At 45.0% G+C, this 13,143-nt stretch overlaps 1 protein-coding gene across 1 annotated transcript in view; it reads left to right on the forward strand.

The window, feature by feature from the left end:
* Positions 1 to 449: 449 nt before the first annotated feature.
* LOC109521002 (putative neural-cadherin 2) overlaps positions 450 to 13,143 on the forward strand; it is an 83,183-nt gene continuing 70,489 nt past the window's right edge. Inside the window, exon 1 of the mRNA XM_019878581.1 lies at positions 450 to 1,651. Within this exon, the coding sequence (XP_019734140.1) occupies positions 727 to 1,651 (925 nt within the window). The 5' untranslated portion in view covers positions 450 to 726. The remainder of the gene's footprint in view (positions 1,652 to 13,143) is intronic.

The raw sequence follows: 13,143 nt of genomic DNA on the forward strand, positions 1-13,143 counted from the left end.
TGAAAGGATGTACACAGCATAGCTCTGTGTCATTTTATCGTGTCTTTATATAGTATCGATAACTGTGATGTGATAGTGCAAGTGGTGTTAAGAGGTGGCTTAAATCAGGTCAATCCCCACTGAAGGCCCAAGTACACCGACGTCGGCGTCAAGTCTTAATTTTGCAATCACATCCCATTATTGTTATTACGTTAAGAACGGGAAAAAAATACATAACGGGGAGATACGAAGTAACTCATTTGCCAGCTCATGCCCTCACCACGAGCCAACAGACAACACACTGCAGTCTCAAATGTGTCTTTCTCTCTCCCGAAACTGGCTCTTGCTGCCTGTCAATCAAGTCTCCCTCCTGCTCCCCGATTGGTCCATCTCCGCGTGGGGTGGGCGACGCCCACCGAGCCACATCGAGCCTGTTGGGTTGCCTCTCCCGGTGTCCTTTTTCACCCCCCATTTCACTCTCATCCAGTCTGCATCAGGCGATGCACAAAGTCGCTTGTCTTTAACGATACACGTTTCACATTCTTATATTTATGCACATTAAAAAAAAAAACGCTTTTCTTAAACTCAAAGAGAATCATCATGTTGAACAGATTTAGCTTCATGGAGCAGAGGATGGATTTTTCGTTCTACAGATTTCGGAGTTAAATAAAGGAAGTTTGACTCAATAGTCATTTTTGAAGGGTTCAAATTGGAGAATTGAAGGACTACTGTCGTTGTTTTTTTTTAATGGAAAAAATGGCCCACAAACAAGTATCCCTGCACTTTCTCTTCTTCCTCTTTATCCACCTGCTCGCCGCTTCCGCTCGTCGGTCTCACTACTCCGGAAGAATCGTCGAGAACTCCCCGGCCGGGACGCCCGTGGACGGCGTGGCCGTGCCGGTATTTGCCGGTGTCTGCCCCGGTCGTGGAGCCACGTTGAAGGGGAGCTACGCGTCCGACTTCCGTCTCCGTCTCCTCCACGGACGCCGGCGCCACCTGGTTCTGGTGTCATCCAAACGTTTGGACCGGGAGTTCATCGCCATGTACGAGCTTACCGTGGAGCGGTGTGCGGGGGTTCCGGTGTTGATCCAGGTGGAGGTTACGGACGTCAACGACAACGCGCCCCGCTTCACAGCCGGTAATAGAACCCTGGAGGCGGACGAGTTCACCCCGCTCGGCACCGAGTTGGCTCGGTTCGACGCCAAGGACGGAGACGCGGATGTAAATGGGCGCGTTACAGTTTACGCACAACCCGAGTCCAACTTGCTCCGCGTGGACCCGGAGAGCGGACAGGTGACGCTGGTGGGCTCCCTCCGCGGGCTGAGCCGAGTCACGACCCGGCTTTACGTCAAGGACGGCGGGGAAGAGCCGCTGGTCGGCGGGCCGGTCGTCCTAGAAGTCCTGGTGCGCCGGTCGGGCAGGACCCAGCCGGCCAAGCGGAAGTCGCGCGCCCTGGCTGAGGAGGTGACCTACGCCGTGAGCGTCCCGGATCAAGCCGGCATCGGGGATCTGGTGTTCACGGTTCCCGACCGGAGGTTCGAGCAGCGATGGTTCGAGGTGAGCTCCGACGCCGACTCGCCGGTGCAGATTGAGAGGGACTCCGGGAGAGTGTTCCTAGCGCGCAGCCTGCCGGAACCTGCGGAGGTGATGGTCAAGATCCACAAACACAGAGGTATGAACGACACACGATTTGATCAGCGTAACGACTCATCTCAAGTGAATGTTTCTCATTGATTCATTGATTGGGGAAGGATTTGTTGAGCTGACTTTTGGATTGCATATTATTTGATCTGGTGGTCCTTGTGGAATGACTGTTCTCGAGATTTGTTTTGTAATAGTTGATTAATATCCCCCACACCATCTGAATGAATATTTTTTTGGGTAAAATTCGTCTGTGTGTGTGTGTGTGTGTGTGTGTGTGTGTGTGTGTGCGTGTGTGCGTGCACGCGCGAGTGCGTCTGCACTCGCAAAGATAATGCACACTTTTGACTGACACAATCAAAGCTATTAATTTGACAAATGTTTATCGTTCCTGGTGAGCAGTAACACCGCATAGCCGAAATGTACTTTGTTCTTGTACTTGAGTAGATTTTTCACATTGTCTACTGAAAAATCCGTACTTTGCTTGGGTATGATTGAAAACAGAAATCTGTACTTTCTACACTTACTTTGACAAATACACTTTTGAGTTTTTATTTATTTATTTAAACCTGGCCAGTAAAATAAAAATTCGCTTTCTTTTTTTGTACTTTGAATGAGTGTACCTTTTTAACTTTTTCAACTATTTCAGATATGGCAGTGAATCATTACGTCTCATGTGTTTTTTTTTGATGCAAGTATTTGTAGTTCGACTACACAGTTACTACTTTTGCCACCAAAAGTTTGTACATAGAAGTGTGAGTGTGTGTGTGTGTGTGTGTGTGTGTGTGTGTGTGTGTGTGTGTGTGTGTGTGTGTGTGTGTGTGTGTAGCTATAGTTTGAAGTGAAGTACATCATGAGACTCATTTGGTATTTTGTCCTCACTCCTGTGTTGTGCAAGCATGTTTGTCTGTGTGAACATCTCAGCACACTTCACACACACAGTTGCTGCAGAAGCACAAACACACAATGGACTCTGGAGACAGTTCTCATCAAGTGTGTGATTTTGTTTTTTCGAGGCAACTTTGTTTGTTTTTGTGCTTGTTTGTCTTGCTAAGTTGTTTGCATTCCACCTCGACCAATCAGCTGCGAAATGTTACTCTCGTGCTAACGAAGATGTGGCTAGTGTTGCGGATTTATAAACATGCACTGATTGGTGTTTCAACTTGACGCAGAAGTGCGTTTAGTCGAAGAAATGAACGGTAACACTTAAATGCATCACAGCGTACCGTAACACTCAGCAAGGCAGACAAAAGTAATCGACATTTTGTTCTTTGACTGACTTGTACATGTACACAAACCTTCCTGCTGTCCTTAAGAGCGTGCCACCAAGATGACGGTTGTTGCTTTTTCAGCTGCAGCATTACAGCGTTTTTGCCGATCTGTTTCATAAACATTGTGCTCCAGATTTCTCCGGAGATTGCCAAACAAAAGCATTTTCGTTGCTAAGCGCGTTGCTATGGGTCTAACTCTGAACCTGGGTAGGTTGCGTAAACAAAAACAAAAACCGAAAAATAGTATGCTTGAAATAGTTTTAGCCCGAAGTATTACCCAGAAGATGGTCGGTCAAGTTTACTTCACACCTGACCTTCAAGCGTGGCTTTGTAAACTTTTTTTGTGGATCAGACATGTCGACCGAATTTCATGTTACTGTATGCAACTGGCTTCAGGGCCTGAGTTTTGAAATTATTCAAAGGGTCTCCGGAAATTGACCCTAAAATGGACTTGGCTTGGCCTTTTGAGAATTTTTTTTATGGGTCTGCTCATGACAATTCATGTTAAGTTAAACAAGTTTCTAAATATTTGAAGTACATCCAAAAATCGAGCGAAGTGACCCTAAAATGGCCGCTTCAAATTAAATGATAGATTTTTCTTTTATGTTTCAAGGATGAATTCTTGAAAAATTTTGAGTCGATTCATGATAATGATGCACACCAAATTTCATGTTGCCAAGTGCTAAATTTGGTTGCACGAAAGACTCTTACAAATGGCCAAAATAACCTTGGTGTCTTCAATCGTAAAATCTTGGGACTTTTGGTGGGCCGACATATGAGAGAAACCACTACCAAATTTCATGTCACAGGCTTAAGGGCTCAAATGGGGGCTGTTCTCATCCTTTTTTTTTTTTATTATTAGTTTTTTTGCGGGGGATCATGCCTACAACCAACACCAAGTCAACATTTTCTCCACAATAAACAAACCTGCAAAATCTGGTGAATTTGTGTGTGTGGAAAAGCCCATAAAAATTTCAAGAGTGCATTATTTCACATCGCTAGCTCGGGCCAATTTGTTTTGTTTTTTTTGTTTTTTTTGATTTTGATTTTGACATCCTACTTATGTCAAGGTTGATGTGGTCTTCATCCAAACTACGAAGTTGAGACGAGTGAACTCTTTTCAAAACAAAGTAGCGGCGTGCTGAGGATGACAACGTCCTGTTTGACAAGATGAAACGACATCCAGATGTTGGTCGGACCGCCCCCCACCCCCACCCCCATCGCCTCACAGTCCTCCTGCACTGCCACCAGCAAAGTCAATGTTTAAGCGGGATTCTTAACTGGCCCCATCTGGGCGGCGGCTGAGCATCCAGGTCACGTTTGTTCAATCAGTGCGAGTTGGCCGCGTGGCTGTTGTTTATTTGCGCTAATTAGTCGTGTTTGCTCACCTGGACATCCCCCCCCCACCCCCCTCAAGGCCACGCTTCTGAAAGGGGGGCGTGGGAGGGATTGAGCGCGTCACCCAGACCCTCGGGCCCCTCCGACAGGAAGCTTTGTTTTTGTTACGGCGGACGGGCCGCGCCGTTTTTTGTGATTTGTGGGACACGCTGCTGAATGTCGTGTAAACTCCAACTCTGATTGAGGCGTTCTGCTTTTTGTCACCGGTCAAACCAGGGCGGTTGTGTCGCTGCATCAGGGGCTGATTGGTCCCCACGGTCCCCGGAATCGACAAGAGGCAAGGGTTTGATCCATGATTGAAGTTAAGCTAAGCTAACATAGGGGACGCAGAAGATAAAGTCCATCCATCCATTTTCCGTTCCGCTTTATCCTCACAAGGGTCGTGGTGGGCGCTGGAGGCGATCCCAGCAGTTTTCGGGCAGTAGGCGGGGGACACCCTGAACCGATTGCCAGCCAATCACAGGGCACACAGAGACAAACAACCATTTGCGCTCACAACAACACCTAGGGGCAATTTAGAGTCTTCCGTTAACCTGCCCTGCATATTTTTGGAACGTGGGAGGAAACGTGGGAGAACATGGAAACTCCACACAGGAAGGCCACGACCTCTGCACTGTGAGGTCGACGCGCTAACCACTGGGCCACCGGGCCGCCCTGAAGATAAAGTAATTTGAATAAAGCAAAGTTTGCAGCAGTACATATGTTTAACCCTTTCAGGAACAGCGGTTACTCCAGTGGACAGCTTATCATGTTACCTCGTTACAGGGTGCATACAAGGGTTCACTAAGACATTAAAAAGTCAACTTTTTGACAGTCTAGGCTACTGATGGTTCCTGCGCATCAACACGTCAGCTCATGTGTCGAGTCAAAAAAAATGCGAAGCATCCGTGTCAGTGTGCATATCGCATGGAGAGCAGGTGTCAAACTCAAGGCCCAGGGGCCAGATCCGGCCCGCCAGATCATTTTATGTGGCCCGCGAAAGCAAATCATGTGTGTCAACTTGCTAAAATCTGGACTGAAATATCAAATTGTCATGTGTAATAAATAAGGTTGAGATTTTACATACATTTTTCGACCCTGTTTACACTCACTTGAACAATAATTGAACAAACTATTATAATTGATTTGACTGATTTCCAAACTAGTAATCTATTCATTTGTTGTGTACAAGTAATAATAATTTTGTGGTTTCACTGTCATAAAGGCCCTCCAAGGGAAGACGCAACTCCAAATTAGCCCGCGACTAAAATGAGTTTGACACCCCTGGCTTGGAGAAAAAGTCACGTGACCGATACGGCCGCAATATCGCTCAGTCGCTACCTGTTATTGAGGCGCCCAAACTTTATCACGAAGCACATCTGTCAGCAGGCACATTTTTTGGAGCTCAATTCTTCCCTTCCAGATGTGTGAGAGGGATCTCATAAGAAAGTCATAAGAAAGTCAACTCACAGAGGACATTTTAATCATTTTTCAATCAGCGTAAGGTATTGGAAAAGTAAACAGTGACAGGCTACGATAAAATAACAGACATGTTAACTTGGGATTAGTGTTTAATCCCTGTTTGAATGGAACATATTATATACGTACACCAAGGTTGGGTAGGTTAAGCCAACCCCCCCCCCCCCCCGAGTTGCCAGTTGGACACCCGCACCAAACAGGGAGCACCACGTTATTACGTAATTATCAGACTGCAAGATGCGGTGTCACAGTGTGAAATCTTTCTCAGTTGTGGCAATATCCTGGTTTCTCCGCATGGCAGAAAGCATTTTATGCTGCTCATCAATGCCAACAAGCCCCCGGCGACACATTTTGAGACTGAAAGAGAATCACGATTTGTTTTTCCTTTTCTGTCGGGTGAAAAGCAAAAGGCAAGAGTTGATCACAGAGACAAACAGTCATTGAATCCCTTAAAGTTGTCTTTGCGGCGAGAGAGAAACAATTATTTCAGCCGAATAAAGATCAGTGCGGCGCCGAGACAAAAGGATTTGTAATGAGCCGAAAATGCGGCCCGAATTTTTCAAACGGAGCACAGCGAGAGGATGACTTTGATGATTTCACACAACAATACTCTGAACGCAGCAGTGAGAAACATTTTTAATTGCAGGAAGACAGAGCTCAAACACGCCTCCTTTTAATGCAAACATGCCGCGGTATTTCAGCATCGGAGTTTCTCTTTCCTCGTCGCAGCATTTGTACATCCAACTGTGCATTTCACACAGAACCCAGTTGAGGCAGAATACGTTATTTAAAACAAGATGTTTCTCGCATCCACACAGGTCTTTCTCTATATGTGTACCAAAGTGTTTATGTCGGAATGAGAATAACACTCCCATCGGCCATGGTAATCGCGTCCGACTCTTCCCTCATTAACCCGTTAACTAATATTTATAGTTGCAGTCGTACACTGTGGGTACACAAACGCACAGACACACACGGCGCCCGGTTGTGTCGCTGTTTATTCTGTGTGTGTGTGTGTGTGTGTGTGTGTGTGTGTGTGTGTGTGTGTGTGTGTGTGTGTGTGTGTGGTGTGTGTGTGTGTGTGTTAGCCCTGAGGTGACACACAAGGTTTGTCACTCCGGTTTATTCCATTGTCTTTATTTGTGGATTTAGCCAAAGGCGGGAAGCAACCTGCCACCACTGTGAGGCTGTGTGTGTGTGTGTGTGTGTGTGTGTGTGTGTGTGTGTGTGTGTGTCCTCGCAACAGCAAGCACCAACGGATTGTGTCACGTGTCCTGGAGGCAGCTGAGCTTCACACAGAGTGCATTTGTGTGTCTGTCATTGTCACAAGCATTGATCACACCACTCTCGATATGCACGTTTTTTTGCGCTGGTGTGTGTGTTAATGTTTGTGCGTGTGCATGCGCATGTGCAAAAAAAAATAAAATGCCGCGGGCTAAATTATGGTGGCCACATGCTGACGCTCCCCGAGATGACCTTTTAAAGGAGAACAGTGTGGCCACACACACACACACACACACACACACACACACATACACACACACACACACACACAAATATGCGTCGCGTTTAGCGTGAATGCTAGGTAATGCTATGCTAGCATCGGGTTGTGTATGGGACAGCTTTGCATCCGAGGTGAGTAGTAAATCATGTTGGCACAGTTACCGTGAAAGAGTAACCTAGTTACTTTACTGATTGCTTAACTTTAAAAGGTACTTAGTTGAGTTACTGATGACTTGATTTTAAAAGTAACGAAGTTAGATTGTAAGTTACTTTCTTAGGTCAAGTCAACAGATGCCAACAACCTCATTTAATCTTTACACCCGGTTTTGCTAATATTTAATGAGAAGTACAGTACCACTGGAAAAATTAATTCGCGTTGATGTCTGTAATGCATTTGATGGCCTCTAGGGGGTGCTATCTCGACTCAGAGTAGTTTTGAGTGCATCCACGGCGCTCTTTTTTCTTTCGCTTTGGACTTAGTGGAAGTCCTAATAGCTTATTGACAGCCAATCGGCCGCAGCCTGGGGCGAGGCCAACTAGGACAAGGTCGTCCAATCAGTATTAGCACGTGTCCGATTTACTCAAAAGCCCAAACAGTAACCGTGGAAACACCAGTCAGATTCCTCGAATTTTCTATCTGTCAACAGACCTTCAAAAGCATATGAAATGCTTTTCTGATATTTGTTCTGTTCTTTTTATGTGGAAAATGTTTTTAAATTTAACTAATGTGAAAGAAAAAAATCATCATGAATACTGTAATACATTAAAAATATTTTTAATTAAATTTAATTGTAAAAACATGGTGAAGAGACAAATTATTTAGGACATAAAATATACATTTCAGATGTGCTAGTGTACAACATTTTCATAAAGACAAATACAAAACAGACATTTCAGATGAGTAAATAAAGGCATAAACAAAATAAAAAGTAAGAAATATTGCAACTAAAATGAAAAAAATATTTGAATAAATCTTACATTTATCAAAAGAAAATAATACTTAAATACAATAGACAGGAATTCCTAATTTTTACTTGTTTCTTAAAATATATGTGAATACAATTTTTTTACCCATGTATCACACACACACACACACACACACACACACACACGTACACAACTGCCCCTCCCTGTTTAAAAGAATCCCCTCAACAATTAACACAATTCTGAGCCAAGCTGTGACGTGTATTCGCATGTTAGATGCTGCACATGTGTTGTGTGTGTGTTTAAATGTGGTTGGCCACATACACATCATGCACCCCTATTGGGCAAACACACACACACACACACACACACACACACACACACACACACACACACACACACACACGACCGCAGTGCATGTGTGTTGACGTGTGCTGGCTAATTGTCTCCATGTTGCTCCTCTCCTCCAGCTTCATGACGCATACTTGACTTCTCCCTTTCCCAGCTTGATTTAGCTTCATGGTTGGATGGAAAGAAGTGACTATGTTTGAGTGAGTGGAGGAGCTTCGTTTTGACAAAATTAGTGCTTTGTTGAGCTCCGTTGACATCTTAGTGCCAAGGGACGATGTTGAAGTCAATTCAGGAGGTCCAATTAGATAAAGGTAGTGCTTTGCAGCTGTGGCATCTTTATGCCAAATAACAACGTCAGTAGAGGAGCTTTATTGAGACAAAAGTAGTCCTTGATGGCTATACTTTGGTGTCTTGGTGCCAAAGAACTTTACTGAAGTGAGTTTTGTAACTCCAGTTGGACAAAAGTAGTGCTTTACTGTCATCTTGTGGCATCTTGGTGATGAATAAGGATGTTGACGTGTGTTGAGGAGCTTCAGTGAGACAAGTACTGCAGTGCTTTGCCGTCATCCTTTCTTGGTGCCACTGAACTGCGAAGGAGTGAGTTGAGGCGCTTCATCCTGACAGAAGTTGTGCTTTTCCACAATCTTGTGACATCTTGATGCTGGTGAACTATGTTGAAGTGAGCCGAGGACCCTTATCCGGGAAAAAAATGCTTTGCTGCCATCCTTTGGCATTTCTGTGGTCAGGCAGCATGTTGAAGTGAGTGGAGGAGCTTCCTTTAGACACACATAGTGCTTTGGCGCTCCTCTGTGAGATTTTTTTTTTCCCATCAGTATTCTTTTTAAAAGTTTGATGAGCAGACTTGCACAAAGTCATCTTAAAAGGCAGCGTGGCCAATGTTGTTAGAAAGCTTGACGTCTCCCCAGCCTGTCCGTCAATCTCCGGCGTGATACCCTGTGCTCTATCTGGCCCCCTCCAAGTGGTCTCCCCTTCTCGGGGAGTCCCTCTGCAGGGTAAGAGGACCAGGGGATAAGCTTTTCTTCCTTTGCCCTGCAGCTTATCTGCTCCCAGTGCATCTCCGGGGGAGAGGGGGGGGATCAGTCCCGCAAGGCAAACCAGTGTTCAGGGAGCAAAGAACTTTTTTTTAAATCTATGCACTTCGAAAAAGTTGACCGAGAAACCTCAGCTATGTGCAAAGCTATTCGATTGTAAATGTATGTTGAATTTTAAATAAAAATAAAATGTGCTTTTTCATCGGCAATGTTAAAAATAAAATAATATAAAATATTGTTAAAATATAAAAATATTGTTTGAATTGCTTCAAATCGAATGTTTATGTATGTATACCTTATCTTAGCTTTATCTTTTTTTCTTTGAAAATAATGAACGCAAGGCTCCATTTTAAGGATCATTTTCTATTTGCAGTTCAAGCTGACAGAAATCTGAGCTCTTTGAATAAATGCTGTCAAAGGTTTTATGTACGAGACCTACAATATAATAGACTCTAGATTATTTATGCACTGGAATGGTGTCCCTTGCAGTGTTGCATTCTGGGATGTGTGTGTCATTGCCAGGGTACGAGGTGACTTCAGGTCTGTTTGCAGTCAATTAAAGCACAAAGTAGAAAGTACAAGCGGGACTGTTGTAATAATTACTTCAATCATGGCTGACTCCCATCTAACACACACGCACACACACACACACACACACACACACACACACACACACACACACACACACACACACACACACACACACACACACACACACAGACGTGTGCGCACACACAGAGCCAGCTGTCAGCAGTCCCTGGAAACCTGACCCACATGCTTCCTTCACCACATGGACACATTCTGGCACACACACGGACACAAAGTACACAAACACTTTGCTTTCATGCTTTTCATGTCAGCTTCTTTGATACGATGCGAGTTGACCGCCAATCACATTGTGTTGCCTTGCACACATGTTCAACTTCACAATACAAATCAAGACTCAATTTAGCAACGTGAACAATTGCTGCCTCGCGCGATAGAAATTAACATCACCAGGGAAAATAAGTAAAAAATGTTTGTTTTGAAAGGAGATGCATTGAATTTTGGGAGTGTTTGCCCAATAAAAAGCAAATACGATTATGACACATGCACACATTTCAGTGAAAATAAAGGTCTAAACTTTTGAGAGTCGCATAGATAGCTCTTCAGGGAGGGCAAAACACACACACACACACACACACACACAGATGAGCCCGAGGGTGCGAGCGGTGGTCGTCTTGTCAGAGCTGATTTGAAGCTGCAGTGTCGCAAACACAAACCTGCTTCATGTTGGATTACCAGCTCCACGATGAAGAGGTGTGCGTATGTGTGTGTGTAGCTGTATATAGTCGTGTGTGTGTGTGTGTGTGTGTGTGCGCGTGTGTGCGTGTGTGTGTGTGTGTGTGCGCGTGTGTGCGTGTGTGTGTGTGTGTGTGCGCGTGTGTGCGTGTGTGTGTGTGTGTGTGCGCGTGTGTGCGTGTGTGTGTGTGTGTGTGCGCGTGTGTGTGCGTGTGTGTGGAGGGGGTTCCGTGCTAAGAAGTCCGGCCTCAGCAGGCATTAACACCTACTTGAGCCTCTTGTGCGATTTTGTGTGTGTGCGTGTGTGTGTGTGTGTGTGTGTGTGTGTGCGCGCCCGCGTGCGTGTGTCACCTATGAAAGCGCGACGTTGTCTTGTCATGCGTGAGTGAATCTTTACGTGTGAACTTATTTGATCTGCAGTCTTTCAGTTGCCAAGGCGATTGCAAATGTCACAAAGTTGCCTTTTTTTTCCAAGCGGAAAAGTTACAGCAATAGTTTTCCAGAAAAAAAAAAGTTGTGACATTACCGGACAAAAATGGCGTTTTCCAGAAAAAAAGTATACATTTTATGACGATCTAATTTCTTTTTCTTTTGCTCCCCAGAAATAGTTGAAATATTATTGTTTTGTATTATTGTCGAGAAAATGTTTGAATTGACTCCGCCTCTCAAGTTAAAATGCGCTCTGTATGTCCTCCTTTCATGTGCAAATTTTTCATCTTTTCTCTCTCTCTCTTTTTCTGAAACAAGCATTGGTTGCGACCGGCATACTTCCCTTTGCTCAATGAGACGTGAAGAGCCGCCTTTGTGTTAGTGGTTGTGTGTTTGTTGTGTTTTTGGGGTCATCGCCTTCCAGCTGCGTTGATGACAGACGCCATGTTGGTGGGCCCTCAACTGACACCCAATCACCTCTTTGGATGCAGTCACTCAATGAGCGCAAGATTTGGCACACCTGCAAACTGCACTTCTTCATATTGACACGTGTTTCTTATCATTTGTTGCCATGGCGACATAATTCACGATCAATTCTAATTGAAAAGAGACGTTTTTCTGGCTCTCAAGCTTCTGCTCTTTCATTTTAGGAGATTTTAGACATACTGCAGGAATGGGCTTAATTGAAGAATGAATTCTGCGGAGGTATGAATATGACCGTCTGTTTGTCCATATGCCCTGTGATCGGCTGGTGACCAGTCCAGGGCGTACCCCACATCTCTCGCCCAAAGTCAGCTGGGATAGGCTCCAACTCACCCAGAGTGATGATAAGCGATAGGGAAAATGGTATCGGTGGATGGATGGCGTGCAGATGTCCGAGGAGGCCCCCGCGTCGGGAAATGCCGCCGAGGGGTGTGGGGAGGTTAAGGGTTGATGACAGACGATGGCGGGTGATGGATGGCGGTGGCGCGGCGAGATGACAGGGGCGACGTGAGCACGCTGGGGCAGGTTAGCGACGAAACGGGAGAAGAGGAATGACGGCGGAGGGGAGGAAGGTGCGCCTAAACCTGAGATAAACTCAAAAGGTGCTTGTTAAGGGGCCCACTGCTATGTAACAAATATTTAAAGACGTAGCTTTTTAAGAGGATTTATGTACCTTTAAGTACAGTACAACTTTGCGCAGTATAAATAACAGCCAGAAACTGAGGCATAGAAGACCCCCAACTAAGCTCCTGTAGTAGTTATTGTTCCCACAGAGCAGAGAGAAAATATGCCCGTGAGTATTGCATTCTCTGTTTGTATGTGTTGCTGCGCCGTTTGTGTTCGAGTAGCGGTGGATTGAAAGTTTAGTCAGATTTTTCTGCTCATTCCCCTTTAGCCCGTCTGTGGCATTTTGAATTGTATGTTCGCATTGAGGAAGGATAAATCTGGTAGTCACATGTCGATCAATATAACCCCCCTGGTACTTTATGTAGCTGCTGACAACTTTGCTCGGGGGCATCATTTTGAAATCATTGTACAGCCTTTGGGTTTGAATTGGCCATCGAAATTTCGAAACACACACACACACACACACACACACACACACACACATACACACACACACACACACACACACACACACACACACCACACATCTCAAGGTCTCATGGCCAAGAAAACTCACTCGAACGGCTCAGAAGAGAGCTCGAGTATGTGACACTCTTTCGAGTAGAACTTATTTGAAGGCTTGTAATGACCGTAACATCGATGCTAATTTCCGTTAGCCTCTCGTAGGCATTTCACATGATAGGTTATCATGAAGCTAGCATACAATGTTCCATTCTGTTGTTTTATGTGTCAGTAAACATTAACCA

This window comes from Hippocampus comes, unplaced genomic scaffold, assembly GCF_001891065.2.
Source record: "Hippocampus comes isolate QL1 unplaced genomic scaffold, H_comes_QL1_v1.1 scaffold315, whole genome shotgun sequence".
Classification (NCBI taxonomy): Eukaryota; Metazoa; Chordata; class Actinopteri; order Syngnathiformes; family Syngnathidae; genus Hippocampus; species Hippocampus comes.